Source organism: Colius striatus, chromosome 7 (genome assembly GCF_028858725.1).
Source record: "Colius striatus isolate bColStr4 chromosome 7, bColStr4.1.hap1, whole genome shotgun sequence".
In the NCBI taxonomy this organism is placed as follows: domain Eukaryota; kingdom Metazoa; phylum Chordata; class Aves; order Coliiformes; family Coliidae; genus Colius; species Colius striatus.
The window spans coordinates 36186620-36213553 of record NC_084765.1 but is presented as its reverse complement, the minus strand read 5'-3'; the positions used below and the strand labels follow the sequence as shown (position 1 = coordinate 36213553).

The following is a 26934-nucleotide window of genomic DNA, read 5'->3' as shown; positions in this document are numbered from 1 at the left end:
AAGGTGCATTCAGCTGTGGCCCAGAGATTTGTCTCACAGGAAAAGTCTGTCTGGAGAGCTGCTGTGCCCTTGTACCACCCAGCATGGGAAGGACAAAGGCTGACGCTGATGCTGCCTCTCTTGTATTTCCAGGGGGAGCCAAACACTGAGAAGGGATGTGAGTCTGTCAAAGATGAGCAGGTGGCCAAACTGCAGAGGCAAGTGGAGCGCCTGGAGGAGGAGAACCGCGATTTCCTGGCTGCCCTGGAGGATGCCATGGAGCAGTACAAGCTGCAGGTATTCCTGGGCTGGGCTTTCTTTACAGGTACCTGCCCCGTTCCTCCCCAGGAGAGCGCAGCCCTGCTTTTGGCTTCCTCGGCAGCAGGTCTAGGATCCACTTGTTCATAACCACCTCACTCTGGTTGCCTCCTAGAGCGACAAGCTGCGGGAGCAGCAGGATCAGATCTCAGAGCTGCACGTGCGCTTGGAGATGGCAATGCCAAATCTCTGTGTGCCAGGACTGCTGGAAAGCGTTCACCTGGTGACCGCCGGCCCAAGACCTCACACGGCCCCACTGGATGCTGCCCCGTCCCATGGCTTTGGTGGGATCCTTCCCGCCGAGCAGAGTGGCAGAGCCCTGTGCAGGAAGGTGAGGGGATGAGTCTGTGCTGTCTAGGAACTGCTGCCTTTTCACTTAGGTGCACTCCTCTGTAGGAACCACTTTTTCTCCAGTGTTGTCAGGAGGCGTAGTCCAGAGATCTGCACTCAGTGTTCACACATAAAGAGTTTCCTAACTCTGGCAAAAAATAGCCCACCTTGAAAACTGAGGCTTTTACTTTGATGTCATGGACAGGTCCCAGATTTGCTCAACGTCTGAGCAGTGGTGATCAGGAGGGCAGGCAGCCAGGACCAGCAACGCCACCCTTCTCCTCATAATACACTCAACCCCATTCTGTTGCTTTCCATTGTGTCTCCTGCTGCTGCTCATCTGTGAGCTGCTTTTTCCAATGCCAGCTCTCACGCAGCCTGTTTCCTCTCTGTGATCCTCTCTGTCCCAGAAGCTCGACAGCAGCCCCTCCTTCCAGGAGGAGGACTTGGCAGGCTGGCACCTGAGCCACACACTGTGCCCTACTGGCAATCTAGAGATCAAAGATGCAGCGCTGAGGAGGGAGCTCAGCCAGAACTCAGAGAAGCCACCGGAGCTGTCCTCAGGAGAGGAGGAGGAGGAGGAGTGGGAGCAGAAGCGGTCCCTGTCTCAGCGCCGGTGAGTTGAGGCCATGCAGTGCCCTGGCAGTTGCATGACCTGTCTGTCCCACCTCTGCAGCTCAGTTCTCCTGTAGGATGGAGGAGTGAATGCTGCCTCTAGGGTCAGCGATTCTCTGAGGCATCTGCCAGCTAATTACCATCTTTCCTGACCATAGCTGATGTTTCTGTCTCAAGCCTCTGGATTGTGAGGGTCCTTACTGGGAAGAGCTCTAGCAGTGCCCAGACCCAACTGATTTAATTTGCTGCTCCTTTTAGAAACGGGATCCAAAGCCTGGGCAAGAAAGAGATTTGCAAGTTGAGTGAGGAGCTGAGCAGAGGCAGTGCCCACTTGATTCAGGAGGAGCAGCTGGAGCTGTCAAAAGGCAAGTGGCAGTCGTAGGTTGTCGAGTAGTCTTCCTCAGGCTGTTACTGTCCTGACCGGATGGTCCTAGAGGACTATAATGGAGCAGGTGACAGCCTGGCTGCTCTTCTTAAGGAGAAACTGGAGTCTGACAAGAGCTGGATGTTTTGGTGGGAGCTGTGGGTGGCTCAGGGCGACACTGTGCCAGCTCTTGACTGCAGATCTGAGGTTGGATCTGTCCTTCTGTCACCTGGCTGCTAAGGTGGGACCTTCTTCACTTGGGAATGTGTATTGCAGAGGTCTGTAGGAGGCAGGAGCCGCTGCTCCATCCCTGGGAGCGCTGGCTGGGGAAGGACTCCGAGTGGAGGTTGGTACAAGCACAGCGGAAGGTCCGAGAGCTGGCCATCAACATCCGCATGAAGGAGGAGCTGATCACCGAGCTCATTAAGACAGGTACGGAGCTGCTGGTGGGAATATGCACCCGTTCCCCATCAAACCTGCTCGTCACAGTGCTTGGTCTCTACTCCTGTCCTCACCTTCCCTCCCTGCCTTGCTTGTGCTCAGTCCCTTCTCCTGTAGGCAGCAAAGCATGGTTTCAACATCCCTCCAGCCCAGTGATACCTTTAGAGTCACAGAATCATTTCAGCTGGAAGAGACCTTTAAGATCCTCAAGTCCAGCCTCTGTCCCAGCTCTGTCAACTACTAGACCATTTCCCTAAGTGCAACATCCACCCATTTCTTAAACCCCTCCAGGGACGGTGACTGCAGCACCTCCCTGGGCAGCCCGTTCCAGTGCCTGACAACCCTTTCAGCAAAGAAATTCCTCTTCATATCCAGCCTGAACCTCCCCTGGAGCAACTGGAGGCCATTTCTTCTTGCTTCCCCATTGGTTTCTCCCCAGATTCTTTCCTCAGAGTAGCTGAGGGAAAGGGAGCATTCAGTCTCTGTTGAGGAAGAGAAAGGAAAGGATCCTGTAGGTCACAGCAGAGGGGGATGTATTGCAGGCAAGGATGCCCAGGCTCTGAACAAGCAGTACTGCCAGAAGATCAACGAGCTGGAGCAGGAGGCAGAGCAAGTGCGGGCAGAGCTGAGTGACAGCCAGAAGCAGCTCCAGGAGCTGGAGGGCAAAGAGCCGTGGGACCCCGGGGAGAAGCACAGGCTGCAGGAGTGCCGCACGCGCGTGGCGGCCGCGCAGAGCAAGGCCCGGGTGAGTGGGAAGGAGCTGTGCCCACCCCGGGGCGGGCAGGGATACGGCCGGGGGCACCTGTGCAGAGGGCAGCAGGGAGAGGCCAAGCCTGAGGACAGCTTTTTGCCCTGGGGCAGGTCCTGAGCAAGAAGAAGCAGGCGACGGAGAGGCTGGTGTCGCTGTCGGCGCAGAGCGAGCGGCGTGTGCAGGAGCTGGAGAGGAACATCGAGGCGATGCGGCGGCAGCAGGGGCAGCTGCAGCGCCGGCTGCGCGAGGAGGAGCAGCAGAAGCGGCGCCTGCAGACAGAGGTCAACAAGCGGCAGCACCGAGTCAAGGTGGGGCCGGGCAGCATGGGGAGCCTGCTTTCGGCTGGGAAAGGGTTAATGTTCTATTAATGTTCTGCCTGGGGCTGCTACAGGGCTGCATTTTGGGTTTAAGCTGAAGAGAATGTTGATAAATGGGGAGGTTTTGGTTATTGCTGGGCAGTGCTGCACTGCAACAAGGCCATTTCTGCTTCTCTCAGTCCTGCCAGTGAGGGGATGTCAGGGAGAAGGGGGTGGGATGTACAGAAGGAACTGGGAGAGAGCACAGCCAGTACAGCTGTCCCCAGCTAGCTCAAGGGCTATTCCATGCCGTGGGATCTCATGCCCAGTATATAAACTGGGCAAAGTGGTGGCTGGGAGAGGCAGATCACTGCTCACTTGTCTTTTTTTCCTCCTGTTTTGTTTCTCTTCATTCCTGTTATTATATTTTCTTTGTCTTACTGTTGTTGTATTTTATTCAGTCTCATTGTTATACTTGTTCTTATCTTCACCCATGAGTTTTGATTCTCTTTTCTGATTGTCCTCCCCATCCTACCGGAGGTGTGGGCAGGGGGAGTGAGTGAGTGGCTGCATGGGCCTTTGTTGGCACCTGGGCTGGCCCCACGACACCAGGGGAGCACCAGGGGGTCTGTGTTTGTCTCAGAGAGCACAGAGATGAGAGAGAGGGTTTTTACAGGAGTCCTCCAAGAGCTACCCAAGAACATAACCCATCCCACAGCCCCTGACTGTAGGGCAAACAGCTTCCACCCCCTGGTGCTGCTCTTTCCATGCAGGAGCTGGAACTGAAGCATGAACAGCACCAGAAAATCCTGCGCATCAAAACAGAGGAAATCGCGGCGTTCCAGAGGAAGCGGCGGAGCGGCAGCAACGGCTCCGTGGTCAGCCTGGAGCAGCAGCAGGTACGGGCAGAGCCTGGCACAGCCTGCCTCACCTGCCCTGTGCCAAGGCGACTGCAGGCTGGCTGGGCACATCTGAAAGGCACCTCAGCTTGAGACAGGCTGTGAGGCCACATCAGGTAGCAGAAGACTTGGGTCTTGTCTTACCCCCCGGTCCAGGCTCTCTTCTCACACTAGCATTGGCAAAGAAGCTGTGAAATCTTGCCTGTTAGCAGGAGAGTGGTAGGAGATGTGGTCCCCAAGGACTCCTTGATAGCTGAGGATTTAGCTTAGCTCTGCCTCTTGGAGGAGCTGGAAGGGTAGAAGCTGGGAAGTCCCAGCTATAGGAGTTAGATGAGATGGAATCGAGATTCTCACTCTGATCTCAACCCCGCTGCTCTTCAGTTTAGCAGTGCTGGGCACTGCTGCTCCTGGCTGCACACACACATGGATGTGCCTTTTGCCTCTCCTTCCATCAGAAAATTGAGGAACAGAAGAAGTGGCTGGACATGGAGATGGATAAAGTTCTCGAGCAGCGTCGGGCCCTGGATGAGCTGGAAGATGAGTTGAGGAAGCGGGAAGCTATTGTGGCCAAAAAGGAAGCTCTGCTGCAGGAGAAGAACGGCCTGGAGAGCAAACGACTGCGCTCCAGCCAGGTGGGACAGGAGTGGGACACCTGAACCCCTTGCTTGATTTCCAGCGGAGGTGGGAGGCTGGAAGACCTTGGTGCCATCCTGGGTCTAGCAGAGGCTGCAGGCCAGGACAAGGTGGTGTTGGGAAGTAGGTAGGAAGTCTGCCTCTACAGCAGAGCCTACTGGGCCATGTGACTGAGCTAGTTGGTTTGATAGCCCTTGGCTTCTTAGGTCTGTGTGTGGGGTCACTTGACCTATCATAGAATCACAGAATGACGGGTGTTGGAGGGGACCTCTAGAGCTCATCCAGTCCAAACCCCTGCTAAAGTAGGTTTCCCTCAATCAGGAGGCACAGGAACATGTCCAGGTGGGTTTGGAAATCTCCAGAGCAGGAGACTCCACACACTCCCTGGGCAGCCTGTGCCAGGGCTTCCTCACCTCAACACCAAAGAAGTTTTCCTTGTGTTTAAGTGGAACTTTTTGTGTTACAGCTACAGAAAAAAAAGTGTGACCCCATCCTCCTGACACCCCCTCTTTAGGTACTTATCAGTGTTGATGAGGTTCTCCCCTTAGTCTTCTCTCCTCCTGGCTAAACAGCCCCCAGGTGTCACAGCTTTTCCTTCCCTAACCTATGGAGGGAGTAGAAAGGGGCCGAGGGCCTGACGTGCTGTTAGAGCAGATCCCCTTGAGCATGTTCTGCCACAGGCCCTCACAGATGACATCGTGCGTGTGTCCAGCCGCCTGGAGCACCTGGAGAAGGAGTTGAACGAGAAGAGTGGGCAGCTGCGACATGGCAGCGCCCAGGACCAGCAGCAGATCCGCCAGGAGATCAACAGCCTGCGCCAGGAGAAGGACCAGCTGCTCAAGCAGAGGCTGGAGCTCGACAACAAGCTGCGCCAGGGCACCCTCCTGTCCCCAGAGGTACTTCTTGGGCTGCTCGTCTCGGGAGGGTCAGGCACTAAGAGAGAAGTAAAGACCTGAGCAGGATGGGGTTGCTAGCAGATGCATCCCCATGTCCCAGACCTGTGTGTATCCCAGTGCCAGTAGCATTGAGGTGACGAGGGAGGACAGGGCAAGGTGAGACAGAGGAGACCCTTTGCTCGCTGGTAACTGCAGCTCCTCCCTGTCAGGAAGAACGGATCCTGTTCCAGCTGGATGAAGCAATCGAGGCTCTGGATGCAGCCATCGAGTACAAGAACGAGTCCATCACGTGTAGGCAGCGAGTGCTGCGTGCCTCGGCCAGCCTGCTGTCCCAGTGCGAGATGAACCTCATGGCCAAGCTCAGCTACCTCTCCTCCTCTGAGACCCGAGCTCTGCTCTGCAAGTACTTTGACAAGGTGAGAGACAAGTTCCTTCTGTGTTGTCTGACCAAACTCTTCCTCAGTTGCAAGCTTTCTGCCTGCCTCCCACTGTACTTTTGCCCTGTAAAGTCAGGCCACAGAGCCACAGCACCATGCTCCCCACCTGTCCCAACAGCTGGCAGAGGCACAACTAGCCCTAGCGGGTGAGGATCCCTGCAGTGGCTCAGTTGCTTTTCCCCCTGCGAGGCAGCTGTGACATCCCTCATAACCTTCCTACAAAAAACCGAACTTGATCAGGCTTAGGGGTGCAGGAAAGCTTCCAGGCTCTGAAGGAGCTGAGCTGTTCCTTGCTGTTGGGCCCTGGGCAGGTGGTGACTCTGCGAGAGGATCAGCACAGGCAGCACATTGCCTTCTCGGAGCTGGAGATGCAGCTGGAGGAGCAGCAGCAGCTGGTGTACTGGCTGGAGGCGGCCGTGGAGCGGCAGCGCCTGGAGATGGACAGACAGCTCACGCTGCAGCAGAAGGAGCATGAGCAGAACATGCAGTTACTGCTGCAGCAGAGCCGTGGTAACCACCCAGCTCCCTCCATGGGCAGGGCTGTTGCCTCTCACAGGGTGTGCAGCTTGAAGGGCCTTGTTTTCCCTTGTAGAGCACATGGATGAGGGGCTGGCCAGCAGCAAGCTGCAGTATGAGGCGAGGATCCAGGTGCTGGAAAAGGAGCTGAGCCGTTACATGTGGGCAAACCAGGAGCTGAACCAGAGGCTGAGTAACATGAACCTCCATCCTGCTCAGACCAAAGGTGAGAGGAAACCCAGGCTTTGCTGTTCCTACCAAGTGAAAAGGGAGTTTAAATTCCTTTTCAGGGCAGTGAGAGCTTGGAGCCAGGAGCAGTGGGGGTGCAGGTCCCTGTTGGCCTCAAGTGCTCTACAGGCACTGAGTTTGAGGAGAAGAGATACTGATCCTCAGCTCACTGTCCTCCCCCTCTTTCTCAGCAGGGATGGAGAGGAGTATTCACGGGGCTGGAGACAGAGCAGCGCCAGTGCTTGGGGCTTTCGAGGAGCCGGGACCCGGGGACCAGCCCGTGCCTGAGGAAAGCCCTCGGGTCAGGGAGGAGAGCAGGGACCTGGTGCACGCCCCTCTGCCAGTGACCTGGAGACGTTCCTCCCTGCCCAACGACAGCGCCGGGGACCTGCGGCAGAGGGAGGCAGAGCACTTGCTGCGAGCGGGGCAGCCCCCGGACCTGCTCCCGCCTCCCCGGAGCCTCGCTCCCGGCCCCAGGCCCCGGCGGGAGCCCCGCAGGGCCAGCCTCAACCTGACGCCCCTGCCTTACCCCCCAGCCATCATAGACGTCAGGAAAAACCCCCTCTAGGCTCAGGCTTAATGCTGCCCTGCCATAGGGCAGGGAGGAGCAGATGGTGCGGACCTGAGAGCCTTCCTGCCCTAGGAGCCAGCCTGGCTCCAGCCCTGTTACATTTCAGAGGCCTGAGGAAAAAAAATAATGTGATTTTTCATCCTAAGGGAAATAAGCATCAGCCCCCACCCCTGACAATGCTGCCAGTGCAGAGAGCAGGACTGGACCTGCTTTGCTCCTGCCCCCTCAGCATCTTAAGTGCCAGGAGGTGGTGGATAACCCTGCCCTGAATGGCCTCCAACACTAAAGATTTTGTTTACAATTTGGAAACCTCTGGTGCAGGGCTGGCTCAGCCCTGGAGCCTCCGAGGGAGATGCTCTGCAGTCCTGCAGAACTTGTACATAGAGTATTTTTTGTAGTAACCTTGTTTTTTTTACCTTTCTACTGTAACTTTTCTAATAAAGCAGAATGAGGTTTATGAAGCAGGCACTTGTCACTGTCCAGTACTGCACTGGTTCTGTTTAAATGTCACTGCCTGGGAACTCGGCTGCTGGCACAGTGTTTTCTTAATGTTTCAAGTAGGCTTCTTCCCTGGAGTTGCTGCAGGAAAAGCATCTCCAGCCCAGCAGCAGGACTGTCTGAAGCATCCAGGATAAAAGGAACTGGTTCTGTTTTTCTGGTGGAGCCTGTAAGCTGGTTTTGGATTCTTGGGAAAACGTCCAGTCTGGGTGTAAGGGAGAGGAAATACAGTTCTGCAGTTTAATATTGATACCATCCACCTCTGGAAAAGGGAATTTAAGTTTAGGGCAAGAAATGAAAGTCCAGGTAGCTGCTTTAAGAGTGAAAACAGTAGCTTGGGTACCTGACCCCAAAAAGCAAGCCCCAGCTTCAGCCTGAAATCACAAAGAGCACACCTGTCACAGCCCCCATTTGTGGGGTACCAGGACCCAAGTTAAAAGCCAGTATCTGAAGTGGGAACCACCTTCTGATCTTCCTTTTCCATACCTGAATGTGCTGGTGAGGTGTGGGGTTGATGGGGGGCATTACTGAGGGCTCTGTCTGAGCTGCTCAAGATTTAAGACTTTTATTTGCTGCTGTTAAAGATCTTCAGTAGGGAAAAGAATCCATCCTATTTGGATGTAAGTAGTAGTGTTGGAAGCTCCATGCTTGTGTATTTATCCATGTCCTTGAAGCAGATACACTTCTTCCAGCATCAAGACATCCCTGGTAATGGCACTCTTCCCCACCTCTTAAGAGGGGAACAGTCATCATTCCTGCAACAAATTCCATTCCATTCTCTCCATCCCCTCCCAGCCCTGTAACAAACCTCAGCAGGGCTGTGCCTGGTTTTAGGATGACCTCACACTCACTTCACAGAGTGAAGTCTCTGCTTCCTGTGCACAGTGGGGTGATTTCCCAGATACTCTGTCCCTTATCCTAAAGGGAACAAAAAAAAAACCTCAGCCTTTCCAGGAAGCACAATTTCAGCCCCTTTTAGGCTTCATCTCAGGCCCTGAACACAGCTCCTGCCATCTTCACAGGGTCAGAATGCAAGCACATGTGTCAGGCAGCTAAGGCACTATTCCAGCAGTGACTAAGTTTGGTAAAGAGGAGACTCTCAACTGTCACCTCCAGTTATTCCATCCAAGCCTTACCTCTGGAGGAAGCTTCCCCAGCCAGTCCTGTCTCACTGCAAGGCTGCAGAAAAGGACAGCAAAGTTCCTCCATCAGCATCCCCTTACCCATCAGTGGCCAGGGGCAGACACACCAACTCATTCATGATCTACAAAGAGGGAGAATCAGACTCCTTCCCTTGTCAAGTATTTCCGAGTCCATTGCGAGTTAATTCGTTTGTTATTTCCCCACAAAGCTGTGGCAAACTGGATGCAACAAACAGGAATTCTGTTAGTATCAGAACACAGGAGGAGCCTGCAGTTTGTTTTGTACGTATGCACCTCCAGCATCTTTCTTCCTGCAGCCTCAGTCCCTCACCCAGCACGTGGGCTAAAGGCAGGTTTCTGATTTAAGTAACAAAATGAAGATTCACATCAGTTTATTTTACAAGAAAGCTGTAGAAAAGTGACAAATCTCCCTGTTTGCTCAGCAGAATTGAGCCTTCACTGCAGAACTCGGCTACCACATGCAGAGGAAGTGCCAGACAGACCGAGATGAGCTTCCAATGGGCAGGGAGATGCTGCAATTGAGGTTAAAAAAAGCCCTTTTAGAGTGGTTCTTATTTCCCCTGTCACATGCTTGCAACCAGTCTCTCACCAACACGAGACAGCTCCAATCCAGCACCAGATATAGGGTCCTTGTTAAAAAGGATGTTGTACAGCTGGAGTGATGCAAAGTTTCCAGCTCTAAACTTCAGCTGAGCAGCTTTTTCCGTGAGTAAGTCCTGCTAAGTGGCCGCTTCCTGGAAGCCATCATGTGGAAGGGAGACAGCTCCTGGGGGGCAGGGATCTGGAAGGCCTCCGATTCCTCTCCTACCAAATAAAGTGCATAAATTAAAGCCAGAGCTTCCCAGTGACTCCGAGAAGCCAAATGCCAACTAGAAACAAGGACAGTTCCCACTAAGCTGCTCTGTCTTCACTGCCATCTCCCATCCCTTCCAAACCTCCCAGTTCACCCCAAATTTCCTGGAAGCACAGGAGACCAAGACACTGCCTACAGAAGTGGCAGACACAGCTACAGGCTTTCTGCCCCCAGACCAATCCCTAGCCCAGAATGCTTTTCCTCTCATTCAGTTGCAGGCCAGTGGTTACCTTGAAGACCCCTCCTCCGAGATGGTGGTGTGTGTCCCGGGCACAGCAGTGGGGACTGGGTGAGTGCCAGGAGGCTGCTGGCGGAGAGCGCACGCTTCACCGGGGGCGTCGAGCCTGGAGGGGCACAGGGAGACACTGCAGCAAACTGCTCCCTTGGGAGGGCTTTCAGGTTAAGACTCATGCACTGCCTTTATGCTCCCTCCAAACTTCCATCAGTGCAAGTGATGCTTGGGGTTTATCTGAGAAAAACCTCTAGGCTGGCACAGGGGGGTTTCTGGCCCAGAGGAGGTAAACAGCAGCCTGCGGACAGCTCTTAGCACATGTCATTGCCTCAAGTGGTTCATCAGAAATCACTTAAACATACTCCTCAGTTAACTCCTGTGTCCTGGAAGAAAACTGTTACAACCATGATGGTCTGTAAATATAAAAACAAGGTCTGGAGGTAGAGACAGGCTCTCCCAGGACCAGCTGAAAGCTAAATACTGCTATTATTTCATGCCCTGAATACAGACTCACTCGGCTTTAAAGTTTGCCCATTTTTCTCAGTGATATCTATTGATTTGGCAAACCCTTCATTGCAAGAGAAAGCAGGGAAGTTTAATGCTCCAGGGCATGCAGTGAGTATTCAACGCCTGCCTGTAAAATTTCATTCACAGAAAACACCAGGTTACCTATTTGAAGGCCTTGGTTACAGAGCTGAGACAGCCTGGCTCACCACACTCAGCTGAATCATCTGTATCCACAGCAAAAGCAAAGAGGCAGTTTAAACTTAAATACCACCTGACAGAACATTACTGCTAGCAAGGTAATCATTTCCAATACCCACATTCAACGGGCTCACCACCATGGGCAGATCAACACCCACATCCACAGGACTGACCCTGCCCAGGCTCCTGTCTATACTGCAGCAGCCAAGCTTTAGACTCAAGACAGTTGCCTTCAGTGCTGGGCAGGAAAAGTTAGTGGCATCAACACAAACTCAAATACATTCCCAGCTTGATGAAATTGGTATCCTCTCTCCCCAAGTTCTCAAACTTTTGGTTCCTCCAGCCTCCTGTTCTTTCATATTTCTCTGGTCTATCATTAATACTACACTGGTGAACTCCTCACATCCACTCTGCCTCTCCACAGAATTAACTTCCTTCTCATTAATCCCCTCTCCCCTCCACCTTATTCTCCTGGATAGTCACAGAAAACAACTGTGCTCTTGTTTTTGCCTACCCCACGTTTTTAACCATCTCTGAAATCCTTCCAAGGGAGTGTCTCTCATGCCACTCAATTACCTGACAAAAGGAAGACCTCGTCATCCCCTACACAGCTGTGATGCTCAGGAGTTATGAGTGCACATGCTCCTGGTTTCTCAGGAGGCCCAGAGTCCGTCCTCCATTTGTTTCTGTTGCCTTCATCTGCAGAATGGCCAGTGAGGCCCAAGTTGCACCTGTCAGTGCAAGATCTCTTGGCATCACGCTTCTCCTCCTTTGCTGGCGACAGATACGTAAAGACGCGCTTCCGAGACTTCAGGCCAAAAGTTCCCCTGGCTGAGTCCTCATCAGCCCCGGGGTCAGAGTCACTGGGAGATGCCTGATCCTGGAGCCTGTAAATCCCTTCCAGTTCAAATTCTCCAAGAGTATTTGCTACTTTGCTGCTGCAATGCTCTGAGGTCTTTGTCTCCCCTTCTCTGCCCATTGCCATTCTCCTCTGTTCATCAGCACTCTTCTCACTGGGAGCACAGCCTGCAGTTGCAGTGCTGCCAGCTGCTCTCTTTCTCCGAGGCCAGTCCTTGATGGCATCAGGGGTTGTCTTCCCCATCTGCTTTGGAGAAGGTGTCCAGGGAACTCCTGCTTCTAAGGGGGACGGGGAGGTGGCATTGGAGGCACAGCTTGTCGGGGTGTATGACTGGCATATGTAGGTCTGCCCCCCACCTTTCCCAGGGGTACTGTGGAAAGAGCGAAAGCAGGACGGTGAGACACAGGCAGCTGCCAGTTTCCCTGGGTGCTTGCTGCACCAGGTCACAGCTACATCACCAAAGGGGCTTTCTCCTCCTTTGGGTTTGCTGGCACTTGCTTCAGGCTGAACTTCCAACGACGAGCAAGAGCCAATTTTCTTGATGCGAAGTTTGGGCAGGCCCGAAGCTTGCATTTCCAGTTCAACTTCGTAGGTTGGGGGGCTAGCAGAAGGCAGCTTGGAACGGCTTTTAGGAGTAGAGAAGCGGGCTAGAAGCTGAGGATCTCCCATCCGTGCTGCAGCCTCCCGCTGCCTCCTGTCCGCAGTGCAGCGTAGAGAATAGGCAGGAGCAGACTTTGGTGTAGGAGGCGAAGTATTCAGGGTGAATCTGGAGTGTCTCTTAGGACTCAGAGCCTTCAGCCCCGTATGTTCTTCTCTCAGCACAGTTTTTGATTCTAAGTCATCACTAAGTGTTTGAGAACCACTTAAGGAGGACTCACAGGTGTTTGCACAGGAGTTCCCCTCCTCAACCAACTGCTCACACTCTGTCTCTGCACTCTGTGTCTGTACCTGCCCTCCAGCACAAGCCTTTGGAGACAAATGCTTTTCCAAGTTTTCTGAGCTCTCTCCTGGAGAAGACTTTTGAGCCACTACATCCCTCTGTTTATTTTTCTCCAATTCAGGGGTATTTTCAGTAACTTGGGACTGACAAAGCTGAAGGCACTCTGTGGAAGAGTCACCACCACTAAGGTGCTGACTGTCCTGACTTTCAGAAGGTGTTGCATGTGCCCGTGTGAGGTTCTCCCCTCCAGAATGAGGTTTGCAGTTGGTCTGCTCAGATGTGTGAAGCAGGGACCCGAGTGAAGTGCCAGTAACACCTGGAGATCTTTGAAAAGACGGTTGAGATGCACCAAGCTGCCAGTCAGGCTCCCTAAGCTGCAGGTGGGAAGGAGAGCAGGTTGCCACAGTGTCCGTGGAACCTTCACAGAGGGGAGGAGCAAAGGGAGGCTCCAGCCTGGCAGCGAGCGGCGATGTCTCTGCACTCCCTGGGCTGGCACATGACCTCAAACCTGGAGCTTCAGCTTTCCTGGGGGTACTTTTAGTTGCTTGAGATAATGGATCTGACTGTACCTGAGTTTCCTGTGGGAGGATTTGCCTCCGGGTGCCAACCGGAGATGCTAATTTTGAGAAGTATCTCAAGGAACGTCTCGGAGTATGCAGTTCTGTAAAATGCCTTTCCTGGACGGCAGAGGGGGAAGGAGGAGCTGGATCTGAACCTGTCAGAGGGAAGGAGGCACTGAGCACTACAAATCCTTCCTGTTCTGGTATTTGTAAGCTAGTCTCTTTGCAAGGAGGTGAAAGCCTTTCAGCTGGAGAACAATCCTTAGACGTTGTTTGCAGCGAGTGAATCCTCTTACTTTCAGATGAGGTAGATGGTGACTTGACCCTTTGTGGAGGCTGAGAAAAGTACTTTCCCAAACACCTGGCTGCAGTCTGCTTAGCAGCTGGGCTTCTGCCAGGAGTCTTCTCCAGCTGCTGTGGTGTCTTGTGGAGAAAGCGAGGTGATCTCCTTGGCAGCTTACTGGCAGAATTTGGGGCCTTCTGGGCAAATTTCCGAGGTGTTTTTCTAGGAGTCTGCAGGAGGAAAAAAACCCATCAATTAAAGATTCATGCTTGTTCTAGTCCCACAGTATCATCTACTCCTCTTGATATTTCCTTCTCAATATTTAAAACACAAACCCCATTTGATTAGACTTGAAAGAAACATTCAATTTCAGATGTGTAGGTCTCAAACACGAACAGGAAAAGATGGGAGGAAAAAGAGAGAAGGAAGTGTTTGTACCTGACAGGCAGGCAGCTCCAAGGGTAAGGAATCTTTTCTTCTCCTCCTTCCAGGCGAATGCTTCGCTGCAAGACTACATGTGTCAGTGACTGCACCAAAGAAAAACCTCTTGGGGGTCTGGACAGTGGGGCTCTCTGAATGCTGCTTAATGCCTATGAAGTAGAACAGTACAATTCAACCAACACCAAGTAACCTGCCACGAACAATTGTCTCAATCTCTTCAGCTGTATGGACAAGCAGTGTACAAAGCCTATAGCCCTGGCATGTTCTTTTCTAGCCAAATGTTAAAGCTTCACCAGAATTACTGTTATTTCCCAATATGAAACTAATATCCATCTGCAGAAAGACTGCTCTAGCAGAAAAGAGTACAAAATAGCTCAGCCTCTTATTCTATTTATAGCTTGTAGCTTAAGAAAGTTCTGGTTCATGAGTAAGGATTCTAGTAAGTACAAGAACTAAATGTCACCATTTATGGCTGATAATCCTACTGAGAAAGCCAGCAAAGAAGACCCCATCAGTCATTGCTTTATACTGCCACAGAGCAGATTGAAAGTAAGCTTTAGGATTTCTGTTCCACATTTTACAGGGATTTCACTGCATTTAAGGAATGCAGCCTGACAATCAGTGGTATTCTGTTAGATGGGCCTAGCTGGTTACTCAAGTTAGCAGTGTATTCATCATAGAAACAGCTGCTTTACTGTCCTCCAAATTCAGATTCCCAATGCAAAAATAATTACTGGGGATGAACTTCTGTCTACAGAAGATATTACATGATAGCTCTTAGCTTCTTACAGTCTCTCGTAGAGCCAAATCAAACTCAGCTATCCATGCCAGCTTTTCAGATTAGCAATATCAGCCTGCACAAATCCCATTCAGTACCTTCTACATCCTGCAGTGCACAGCTCTCCCCTTCTTGTCCCCAACAGACTCGCTGTGAATTTTGTGAGCTGGGCTCTGTAGTGGAATAGAAAACTCCAGAGCAGGTCCTAGTCAAAGACAGCTGTTTGATGCGTGGGCTTCTCCTCAAACCTGCTTCTGAAAAGATAAAGACAGTGGAGACTGAGCCTTCTTTCTCCCTCAACAATGGGGACATCTTCAGGAACAGTTCCTAACTGAAAAGAACACTCTAAGAAGCAGCTTCCATACAGCTAACCACCTCCTGTGCAAAGAAGAAAGCTTCAGCTCTCTTGGTTATTTGGAATATTAAAGTATCTCCTTCCAAACTGTGATAACCCCTCCTTGAAGTCATGATTACTCTCATCCCTCTCTAGCAATTGTATGGAAAGGAATGCTAGAAAAGCCACATTCAATTCAAGATACATCTAGGTTAAATGATTAGTTCATTCTCCTGTCTCTTTTTACTAGTGACTTCATCTTCCTGCTTGCCCAACCATGCTCTTTTCTTCCTTCCTGGAGATAAGAAACAGCAGTAGTCAACATAACAGGGACACTCCTCAGTGACAGGCTGCTATCTGTCACAGCAGAAATCAGAGCAGTGTTAGGGTCATAGCATAAGTAGCAGAGGTTACATTAAAAAAAAACCACACCTGCCATGTGCTGGTTTGAGAGTAATAATAACAGCTCAGAATCTTGTCCACCCTCAAAGCCCTTCAATGTGTTTTCATTTAAGAGTTACCACCTACTTTTCTTAATTTCTACTATACAGGGTTATCAAAGCAGTGAGCAGCAAGTGCTTCTATCACAGGAGGCTGTGCTTCACTAACAGAATAGTACAATGCTTTTGTACTGACTGTTCATGAATTACCTAAACAGAAGCATGGTCATCTTACATGCTACAACACAGCAGAACCACCTTTAACCAAAGAAACCCAACAAAACAAAAGCAGTGCTTACCATTGATGGCCTTCTCTGGAGATTCTTCTACAACACCAGTGTCACAGCCTGAATCAGAAGACCTTGAGAAAGAGCAGACATTTTGGACTTGGCATGTTGTTCACATTGACAAGAACAGAACTTGCCATAGAGTGAAAAGCAGTACTTTATTCTACAACAATATATGGGGTACTCCAAGGGAGCAGTTAATAAGCACTTGGCCTCCTATTAGCATATGATTGAGTATGGGCAACTGTTTAGCTGCAGAGGTAACAGTTCTACATGGAAGTAGATTTCAGCCTGCAGTTCTCCAAATACAGCACAGGCCTTTTCTTCAGAAGCCCTCAAATTAGCAGCTGAGCCTAAACAGAAGCCAGCCGCAGGAATAAAAGCCCTCTGACTTACACAACGAAGCTGTCAGTATTTCTCTCTATTCAGCCTGCAGAACTTGGCCTCCACTGCTTCTGTGGCTGCTTTAGCTGATAATGACACACACTCACCGGCCCTTGATCTGCTTGTGCAGTAGTCTCCTGGAGACCTGCTTATGTAGTGGTGTTTCTGCAACTCTCTTGGTCAACAACTTGCGATGGTCTAAAAAAAATTCAAAGAGCTCTAGCATCACACAATTATAAATCAGTTAGGACCAAGAAATAAATCTTTTTGTACAGGCTTCAGCTTGACAGCCAGCATAGAATCATTGTGCATCAGTCTCCCAGCACTCATAAGTTATTGTCAATTCAGAGTCCAGTGTCTGTATTTCCTTCCCACTCCCCCTCAGTATTACTACTAGTACTGTATCAGGCATAGTTAACCTACTGAGATAACTTTCATTCTCCATCTGTCACTCCCAGATCTGTTTTTCACCAAACATTTCAAATTATTTCTTTTACAACACCAAGAGTTCAGTAAAACATAAGTTGCAGTTTCAATACCATCCTGTTCAACCTCCAAACACCACAGCAACCACCCTCAAGTATTTTCCCCATTAAAAACATATCATAGTTACTTGTTTCATAGAAGGGAGGACACAAGAATAGGAATTCTAGCAAAAGCTCTTCCACAACAATCCTACACATACAAGCCAAGTCCTACCTTTAGTGCCTTCATCAGTGCATTTGTATCTTAAGCCTTCCACAGCAGATACTGACTGGCTCCTAGGCATCTTCTTCATAGACCTTTTTGATGGTGAAAGTATCTCTTCATTGAAGAGGTTCCTCCTTACTTTTGTAACCTCTGCAAGGCAAGACAAATCAAGAAATTACCAGATTAAAAGGGTAAAAAGGGGGAAGAAAAAAAGAATATCCCAGGAAGATTTTTTCAGGCCATTAGAGAGATGAAAAAATCACGTATCAGCACAAAAACTCCATTTTTTAGAGGCCATAAAGCATTGAGAAGTTGTTTTTTCTACCAGTACACATCACCTTCTAAATCCATCCTGATCTTCTCTTAGGAATGTGCCTTCTTTGCATTATTCCAGCAATAAGATACAAGCACATGCCTCAGCACAAAAAGCAGCCTGTGAGTGTCCCAGATGGAGCAACATTAAGTGAGCTCTGCAGAGAGCTATACTCCTTCCAGACACAAGAGTTTCCTTTTGCCCTCATTTTATTTTCAGGACAGAGAAGATGGAAATAATTACAAGATTCAAGGAAGAATGGAAGGTTTTCAGGGCACATGATTGCAGTTTTCTGCACGTGAGCACACACAGAATACAGAGGGGTTTTTTCCCCCCTCAAAGTTTCTGCAGAATTCAGCAAAAGCTCCTTCAGATTTCCAGCATGCTTCAGCATAATTTCACCACGGCTCACTAAGATTTACAGGGAGAGCATGTGCTGAAGATGCACCTTTCCACAGAAAAGCTAGAAGTCAATATACCTTGCACTGCTTCTTTCTGCAACAGAGGCATCTGTTGGGACTTCTCAGAGACGAGGTAGGAACGCAAGCTCTCCTGAAAAAGAAGAGAAATGAACCTCCCTGGCAGCTTCATGTTGTGTTTAACTATGATGAATATGAACTGTAAGCTCTGAACCATACATGGTTTCAGTTTCTCCTTTGAAACAATTTTGATCTCTGCACAGCTGATACAGAGGGTATTTACTGAGTGAATACAGAGCAAGTGTTTTTGCACTGCAGTGTCACTTCAAACATTGCTGCACCCTGCCACAGCAACCCCCAAGACAATCCTTTGGGAAGTTTTACCTTCCTGATGGGATTCTTGGTTATCTTGGGAATCTCAATTTGACGCAGGTTCTGTGGTGCTTCTGTCATGCTCCTGTGTCTGGCTAATACGTTGCTCCTTTAGAAAGTATACAAAGATTAAGTTAAAATAAGACCTGAAGCATAGTTATCAGCCTAACGACAACTAAACTCAGGTTTGACTCTAGAGATAGGAAGTTTTTACGTAAATTCTGGTTGCAAATTGCATTGACACCTCCCTTATGTTACAACACTGGAAGATGACTTGTAGTACAAGTGGCTGCTCCTAACTTTAAGGTTATTAGAACTCATTTCACAATTTGCCAAAACATATATATCCAACATAGAGGTCTACAGCACACCACAGTTTCAACAGCACAGGGGGAACCCACTGCACAGCAGAACATCCCCTTCCTCTCACTGAAGAGGATCATGAACTCTACTTTTGCACAAGATACACATACAGAATCAAGATTACACTTTCATATAGTGAACAAAAGCAACTTAAAATGAATAATGGGAGCCCTTAATATTTCTCTCAGGCTTGCTGAGCTAGCAGGAGGTGTCAGCTTGCCTCAACGAGGTACCCAGCAACAGAGACAACTGAGCTGTAGCTTAGCTAACTCCTCAGCCACAACCCAGGCTGCAACAAGCTGCCTCCTATTTGGAATCATTACCTTCTCTTTTTGGCAGACCTGGTGCGCAGTTCCTCCAGCTGATCACCCTCACTGCGTAGGCAAACAGTGCTGGGGGTTAAAGCAGATGATAATGATGGTGGAAGGCCTGGAGATTTGCTCTCCAGCGTCATGGAGTCATCACTGAAGAAGTCTGAAGGCAGAACAGAGGCCAGCTTCGGGGGTATTTGTGTACCGAGACCATAGTAAATATCTCCAAGGGTCTTTGGTATAGAATTCATATACCTATAGCAGAGACAACCCACGTTAAACAATTCCCCACAAAACTGTCAGTGTTTTAATCCCAAGGTGTGAAGTAGATCTTTGCTCTTAAATGCCAATTAAAAAAGAATCAACTGAAAATCAAAGAAGGTATCTAACCAAAAACCACAGTCCCCAGTAACACTCAAGTCATGCTAAAGCACTTACAATTCTAGTATTTCCTCTAGAAACTTCGTAAGATACCCTGGGTCTTCAGTCAGACACAAAATGCGCAGCATATCTGTCATCTGGAAGAGAAAGTTGTGACACTCGCAACACTAGATGTTTTTAGCAAGGAATACGAAGCGTTACAGTAAAATTAAGGGAAAACTACAGGTTCCAGGGTCTGCATTTCTAGTGCCATCCAGAAACACAACCTGGTCTATGATTTACTTGCCTCTTCCAAGAGCTGCTCTGTTTCGTCCGTGTTGCTCTGCAGTGAAGGGCACTGAAGACACAACTCCAGGCGCAAAAACACCTGAAGTCGGCACCTAAGAAAAAGAAGTCATCAATCACTGTCCTTTTTCTGGTGGAAACAGCACATTTACTGAAAAAGGTATGTGCAAGAAAAAGCAACGGGAGGGGAAGTGGCTCCTTTTGACAGCATGAATTGGTTAGCAGTTCATTTTGGTGGCAGGGGAGATGCTTCATTTCAGATCCAGGCTGCAATGCTTATCACACAGCATATGTATATTTGCATTTAATGAAATGTTTCTACTGTAACCAGAGAGTCTCCCCGGACTATTCACCCCATGTAAATACTTTTCCACTTGTACAAAAAAAAGCCACCATTAAAAACTGCTAACCAACTCCACAGTATCTCAGAAGTGGAGGGAAATAGTGCCTCATACTCTCTGACTTTGGTCTCCTTCTGTAAGCCATGCTGTTGTCTGAGCATTTTGCTGGTCTTCAGGAGATGGTTTCTGACTCTTTCCAAACAGGCCACCTGCACAGACACATAAATACAGCAAAAACTTCAAGTCTGCCCTCCTCTGCAGAACAGCTTTTCTTTCCCTCCCTCTCCTCTCTTGGGGAATTATTTTGGGAACAGTTTGATTTATTCTTACTTCCCCTTCAAGGAGAAGAATTGTCTTTTCCTTTCAATAGCAAAGTCATCATGACATGAGACATAGAAGAACCCCTACCTTGAAAATCAGAGAGAAAGTCCTTTGCTTACAGCTTTAGACCTTCCTCAGTAACTATGGGGTTGCCTTTCACAGCAATTTTTTAATTACTACTACAAGGTTTGGCTTCAGTGAGTTACTTTGAAGCCTGTAAAGTGTTAAAGATTACAAGAAATACCTTGAAGTATTTCTGTTTCCTGGAGGAGTGGCAGGCCTGGATTTGCCACGTCAAGCAAAACCAGAAGACATACTTTTAAAAACAGTAGTTAGCAGGAACATATTTTTGCAATACTGGCTTTAAATAAGTGAAAATACATTTAAGAATGAGGTCAGTGTAAATGGAAAAGGCAACTGGCCAACCTTTAGCAAATGTGTAAGCTGATCACTGAACTGAGTTTTCCTACATTCTTTACAACCTCCTAGTTTTTCACTAGGTACGAACAGAAGTAGTTAGTGGTTTGAGTTTGGCTACATGCAACTGTGCACAAAAGCTTCAGGTAACATGAAGGAAAGGTAACCTGAATTAATAAAAACTTGTATTTCCAGATTAGTAACAACTTTGCCCACATGCTCTCACCTACCTCCTTCTCTTTGGCATCTCGTACTTTCAAGAACCTTTTTATGGCCATGATCATACTCTGGGCACATACAGATGAAAGAACCCCCTCAGCCACAGCCTTCTGGTAACTCGCAGTTAAATGCGACTGCAGTTCCTCCTCGGTTTTGAGATCTGCAAGGGAAGTGGGCTAAGTTATCAAAATGCCTGTTCACCACCCCTTACTGATAAAACATTTATTCCAGCTGAAAAAGGGGAAAAGAGGGGAGTCATCAAAAGATATTTTCTCCAGTAAAGGTGCACCTAGACCACAGAAACCGACAGAAGCAGTCCCAGGTGCAGATTCATGGCAAATGATAAGCTGAGTTCCAAGTCCATCAGCAAGCTTTCAAGTTAATGCAGCAGTCAAGGATTTCCCTTTATTTCTGCACAATGAATACACAGGGTACTTCACTCTACTTCTTTTGGTTAAAGAAAAAAAGACACTTCCTTATTGCTTTTTTCAGATGGAGTCAAGGCAGGAAACTAACTCAGGAGTAGTTATAACACTGGGTTATAAACATTTCTAGAAACCAAATGGGAGAAGGGTGGAAAAAAAGATAACCATTCTGCCAAGCTGAAGATACAGAAACCCAAACACTGATCTGCTCCCTAGCACCTAATACTCCCTTATTATCCTTCCCTCCCCCTTCAGTAAGATTCCCATATGAATTTCTATAAACATCAGGACTGATAACACACACCTATCGATATTTTAAGTGCCTTGTCCTTTTCTTCCACCTTTTCATCCAATCTCTTTGCTGAAAGCTTCTGTGGCACCTTTTCATTCACTGTTAGTGGTGCACCATCAGGTTGAAACTTCTGAGCTTTTACATTCAGTCTTGCTACGTTGAGCATCTGCAGGGATCTGGACATGGTCTTCATCTTCTGCCTGACTGGAGTTCGGGGAACCCCACCTGCAACACCACAAAGAGGGAGTTCCACCAACAGAGACACAGGGGAAGGAACTCCACCCAAGCTCTGCTCTGCTGCATAGAGCACAATACTGAATTCTGTGTTAAGTCAGATGAGTATCCTTCTAGCAGAAAACATGGCCCAAAAAGGTTTGTATGTCTCCATGAAATAAATGTACAGGTAGCACTGCAGGCACTACTTCCCTAAGTAAAAAGCAGGTGAAAACTGTTGCTCTGTATAAGAACGTATACAGGTATGATCAGAAGTTACATATATAGGAAGGAATATTATGACACAGAAACAGAAAATAGCTCACGGAGGAAGGACTAGGGATTCATCACATCAGGGTGTAAGCAGCTGTGGTTAGTGTGCTGAAATGCAGTGACTAAACTCTTCTAGAAGAAAGTGGTTTATTCCTCCAAATTAGAAGAAAGTTGAGAAGTAGCAATATATTTACTAGCAGTTGGAACAGCCTCTATTTCAACTAGTGAAAGTGCAGAGTTCTGCAGGCTGCTTTTTAGGTTTTGTCAGTTACTGCACAGCCTTGGATTACAGTCATTTGGGTTGTACTAGAGGAAAATTCCAATATTTAATATGTAAACAATGCTGTCTCTAAATAAATTTAAAATCCTAATGCATGCACTCAGGCTAGTGCAGATCTCTAGGGTTCATGCATTCAAATGGCCTGCCGATAAGTCATATCTTTAACTGGCAACATGTACATATAATACCACAGTATACACACGTCTCTTTTTGTTATTTCCTGGTCCAGCTGCAGTAGATGTTTCACTGAATTTTCTCTGGTACAGCTCAGACAGACTTTCTGAGAGTTCTGCTTCAGCTTGGTCTGTATCATCCTTCTGATTAGCAGAAGGAACATGCAGGAGCCTATAAAAAAAAACAAGACATTCAATACAGTCACCCAAAAAATGGTAGTAGAAAGCATATCCCTTGTCCCAGTGGACAGGAGTCCGGTTTTCCTAGGTGCCACAGCAATACAGTGCAAGTCATACCTGTGAGTATTCCTCCAATACCTGCTCTCCAAGAGATTAAGAAGACTTTAAAAAAAACAACCCAAACCACCCTCTTAAGAGTCCCATCAAGTGGGAAACAAGCATAACAAGAGTTGCCTGATGTACGATGGATATGCCACTGACCTATGCCACAGAACTACATGAGCAGTTTATTGCTATCTAAGCTCTCCTGAATTAGGCTTTTTTTAACATTTCACTCAGCAAGCTCTTTGGAAAAAGGCTTATTCATTCCTACTAAACATCAACTGTGATAACAGAACCACTATCTTCAGTATCTTGCAATGGAACTTATCCCACTCTAAGAAATCTGACATTTCCCTCAATAGCTCAGGTCATTTTAAGTCACTGTCAAGATCTTAATCCGTGCCAATTGCTACCCATCCTGTCCCCAGTTCCTTTTGTCTATACACCAAGATATAATGAAGCAAAAGCACACAGGGAACAAAAGCACCGAGAGGAGCATTTAACACTAGAACTCTAAGCAATGCTACACCATGCTTCTTCAACAGGAAGCAGAAATCTTGGATGATTCCTCAGAGAGCAGTTTCAGAAGCACACCTGAAGGTCTCCATCAGATCTGTGCTGGCTCCACAAGCGTTTGATGCTGGGTACCACGCCTCAAGCACCGAGGGATGCCAGGGCCCTGCCTGGGACAGTTCCCGTTGGACCCACTCTGGGACAGGAGTTTCTTCTTCTGTGAGCAGACACACCAAAGAGGAAAAAAAAACAGAAGGAAATTAGACAAAGTGGCAAAAGGTCTCTAAAGCAGAAGTTCCTAAATTTTTGCTCCTGGAAGGGTGATTTCGTAGCCCACACATCGGGCAGGGAGACTCATAAGATACACTAACTCAGACGTGAGCTAGAAGCAGCTTCCCTGCAGCTACACCAAAGGCTTTACTGGCCAAGGATGGTCTAGTGTGACACATTTTAGGAAACTTCACTCTAAAAACTTGTCCTAAAGCACAAGTAGATGCACTTTATCTACAAACTAAAATGGAGGAAGTAGATGCCAGCGCTCAGATGCTGCCTGGAGCATCTTCCTTCTGAAGAAAGGCTGCGGGACCTGGGGCTGTTTAGTCTAGAGAAGAGGAGATTGTGGGAGGGATCTCATTAATATTTAGAAATATCTAACACAAAAACTTCCATTTAAACCTAAGGAAAAATTATTTGACTGTTGAGGTGAGGGAGCCCTGGCACAGGCTGCCCAGGGAGGGTGTGGAGTCTCCTTCTCTGGGAGTTTTCAAAACCCAGCTGGACACGTTCCTGTGTGCCCTGATCCAGGTGGACCTGTTTTAGCAGAGGGATTGGACTAGATTATCTGTAAAGGTCCCTTCCAACCCCTATCATCTGTGATTCTAATGGAAACTTATGCTGTGTCAATAAACCAGAAGGGTACAAGGGTGCAGATTTCTGCATCATATCACAAGGCCTGAGCCACAGAAGACAAAATGAACAAATCCCAAAAATGAATCTCCTCAATGAGGAAATCATTAACTTTAGATTTTTCCACTCCAAATCAGACCTACAGATGATCAAAAGATGGTTGGTTTCACACTTCCTGACACCTACCCATATTGGGCAGAGAATCTTCCCTCAATGAGTGGACTTTAGTCAACACGCTGTTCACAATGTCTGGGAGGTGAAGAGGGTGATCCTGGGAAGAGCTCCCCACTATAGCTCCTTCCAGGCTGCTGAGCTGAGCTGCAGCAGCCTTCTCAGCACCAACTACAGTCAGAACTGCAGCACTTGCAGAAAGTGGAGATAGAACTGCAGTGCAGGGGCACCAAGTTTCACATAGAGACATTTCAGCAACCTACGTTATAAAAAAGAAAGAGAAAAGTTTATGTTACCTAGAAATACAGAGATCTAAGGAGTACAGACACTTTACAAACATGGTTCTGCTAAAGTATGCTCTGAATTTAGCTCCAAATGAGCAATTTGCAGTGCAACAAACACCATGGTTACCGTCTTCAGAACATCACCTCTTTTGTCACAGCTCATTTTGGAATAGATACTGATTTAAGGCAAAGAGAAAGATTCACCATGTGCAGTTCTTCAGTCACTAGAGTCCTTAGCAGCTGATGAAACAGTGACCTGTTATCTTCTGCCTGCTCAGCCCGCGAGCTCTGCAGTATCCAGCTCTCTGTGAGGAAGCAGCCAGCCTGCACTAAGCTCCAATCTGTCAAGCTGCCTTTCAAGAAGATGTTGACTGGACACTGCAGTTGTTTTTGGCTCATGGCAAGGGGTTCCAGGATCACAGCACAGCTTTCTTGTTTCTTTCCTCCTGTGCAAGGACAAGATAAAGCAGAGTCTGAAAGCAGGTAAAATGGGTTGTTCCTCTAGACAAGCAGACAGCCTCAAAGCAAAAAAGATCCAAGATTAAATTGTGAATGGCTCTACAGTAAGTGTATCGCAGAACTGACCTCTCCAAGCTCTCAAGAAGGAGCTGAGTGCAGAGAGATCACTAAAAAAAGGAGCCAATATGCACTGCATGTTGCTTTAAAGCTCATCTCTTTTCTCCTAAAGGTGCTTTTTATTTGTATTCTTAGCGTCTCTAAATTGCAGCTGAGCCAAAGCACCTATAAGAACAGGCTGTACACCTATATAAGGTGGGACCAGCAAAGAGCTCTTCATGCATCCAAACTTCTGGAAGCATGGAAAACTGAAGAGACAACATCAGAAATACAGGCTTATAGCTCTCAGAGGAATTGGAGCACAGGCAGGACTTTGGGTTCATTTTTAAACTTAGGTTCTTAAATATCTGAAGTTACTTCTAGATATATTGTTCACAAGGGAAGCTTGACAAGGACCCTGCAGGAGATATCACAGTTATTACTATGCACATCTTATCTTCATTCACTTTTTTATTACCAGGCATGCTGAGGAACAATGTTCCTTCTTGCTGGGGGAAAACTGCCTGAAATACAGAGGGTTTGGAGAGCAAGAAGTTCAAAGTAGCATCCAACGGCAGGAGTGTGGTCCAAGGCACAGCCTGTGGCACTGGGGAGCCCGAGTCTCCAGGAAAGCCACGAGCAAGATCTGCCTGCTGGTGACTCCAACACTGTACTAAAGTTTCAGATGGCAAAATGGTGCCTCCCATCTGACAGATGAGTTCAAACATTGTCCAGTATCCAACATGATCTGGGGATTCCGTCAGCTGAAAGCAAGTAACAGAGAGATCTCAGGTTAATACTGGCAGTGAGATTATCTTCATCTAAACAAAGACTACATGCTTTTGGAAAAACTGACACACAACCTGTACAATAGCATCTAAAGACAGTGCTTTCCAGGTGTTGTGGGCATTACTGACCTTCACGGGAACTGAGGAATGACAAAAGTCTTCCCACTGAATTAAGAGCTAGCCAATATTTCCAAGTTGGGAGTTTCTGAACCTGGTATCTAGAAATCTGAACTATCAGACTGTTGAACAGTTGTAACTTCCTCCTAACTCAAAGCACAAGACAATCCATGAATAAACATTACACAGTTATTCAGCTGCAGGGATATCTATCTGTCACCATGTGGATGGCTACCACTCCAGTTTGCAGTCTTTTGCTGAATGTTGTGTGGCAGTAACTAAAGAGCTTTCCCTACCACTCAATGACTACATCTTACACAGAGGACAGTGTAAAAAACACCTCGCTAGTACCCACAGCTAACAGCTGCAACCTGATCTAGGTGAACCTACTTCTGCAGGGGGGTTGGACTAGATGATCTCTAAAGGTCCCTTCCAACCCCTACCATTCTATGATTCTATGACAGCTCTGCGGTATCATCGCATTACCTGAGAACACTCGGCAGTGTCCACCCAGAAGACCGTGATTTTCTGGTTCACAATCAACTCGTGGACGCTCTTGGGTAGGAGTTTCTCCGCCAGCTCCTGGGCTGTGGGCGGCTCGCGAGGGGAGGAAGGGGCATCGTTCCCCGATACAAACCACCGCAGCTCCTTCCCCGAGTAGGGGCAGGGGGAGAAGAGGAAGATGGCGTTAACAAAACCCTCGGGAGGCGCCTGGCTCTCGGGGGGCTCTCCGGCGGCCGACCCCGTCCTCCGGCTCCTGCGGAGCGGCTTGGTGGGGGACGCGATCTCTGGGCGGTCCCACTGGAAGTCGAGGAGCGTCTCTTTGAGGCCGTGGTGGGTGAGGGCGGCGCGGGACGCAGGGCCCGGCAGGACGGCGGCGGGTCCCCGAGCCTCCAGCCGCTCCGCCAGCTCCTCCTCGAAGCGGGCCCAGGCGTGGGGCCCCGGCGGGCGGAAGCCGCCGCCGCGCGAAGCTCCGCCGCGTCCCCCGAGCGAGTCGAAGAACCTGAAGGCCCAGCGGAGGCGGGTCAGGCCGAAGCGGCAGCCCAGGTGCGTGAGGAGGCGCAGGGCGCCGCGCCGGAGCCGCGTGCGGCGGCCCGGGCTGGCCGTGTCCAGGAGGAACACCACGCTGTGCGAGCACGCCATGGCAGGGCCCCGCTGCCCCAGCGCCCGGCTGCAGCCCCTCACGGCGCGCCCGCCGC

The 26934-nt window shown here is 48.8% G+C and overlaps 2 protein-coding genes across 6 annotated transcripts in view; one reads left to right on the top strand and one right to left on the bottom strand.

Annotated features, from left to right (window-relative positions):
* Positions 1–7738, top strand: part of KIF7 (kinesin family member 7) — an 11211-nt gene extending 3473 nt beyond the window's left edge. Inside the window, exons 5-18 of one of the 3 annotated variants that reach the window (XM_061998958.1) lie at positions 133–276; positions 413–628; positions 1041–1243; positions 1501–1607; positions 1883–2038; positions 2590–2792; positions 2909–3106; positions 3868–3993; positions 4449–4625; positions 5307–5522; positions 5732–5938; positions 6271–6469; positions 6552–6701; positions 6895–7738. In XM_061998958.1, coding sequence (XP_061854942.1) covers positions 133–276; positions 413–628; positions 1041–1243; positions 1501–1607; positions 1883–2038; positions 2590–2792; positions 2909–3106; positions 3868–3993; positions 4449–4625; positions 5307–5522; positions 5732–5938; positions 6271–6469; positions 6552–6701; positions 6895–7271 — 2679 coding nt within the window. In that variant the 3' untranslated portion in view covers positions 7272–7738. Of the gene's footprint in view, positions 1–132; positions 277–412; positions 629–1037; positions 1244–1500; positions 1608–1882; positions 2039–2589; positions 2793–2908; positions 3107–3867; positions 3994–4448; positions 4626–5306; positions 5523–5731; positions 5939–6270; positions 6470–6551; positions 6702–6894 lie in introns of all 3 variants that reach the window. The other 2 variants (XM_061998957.1, XM_061998956.1) reach the window with 2 other exon arrangements.
* Positions 5497–26934, bottom strand: TICRR (TOPBP1 interacting checkpoint and replication regulator). Of its 3 annotated transcripts, none has more exons than XR_009819000.1 (23): positions 26222–26934; positions 25309–25594; positions 24480–24721; positions 24007–24250; positions 22996–23131; positions 22149–22291; positions 21193–21405; positions 20475–20623; positions 19621–19715; positions 19167–19260; positions 18938–19017; positions 18512–18754; positions 17838–17934; positions 17514–17586; positions 16731–16871; positions 16139–16229; positions 15660–15721; positions 14685–14840; positions 13806–13957; positions 11302–13597; positions 10019–10132; positions 8909–9739; positions 5497–5559 (listed from the first exon to the last, which is right to left on the bottom strand). XR_009819000.1 is itself a non-coding variant. In XM_061998954.1 (22 exons), the coding sequence occupies exons 1-22, from the start codon at positions 26876–26878 to the stop codon at positions 9621–9623; spliced, it is 5883 nt and encodes a 1960-aa protein (XP_061854938.1). In that variant the 5' UTR covers positions 26879–26934; the 3' UTR covers positions 8845–9620. The 3 variants fall into 3 exon arrangements, 1 of the variants encoding a protein (XP_061854938.1); XR_009818999.1 differs by lacking the exon at positions 5497–5559 and adding an exon at positions 7743–8690; XM_061998954.1 differs by lacking the exon at positions 5497–5559 and having other exon boundaries at positions 8845–9739.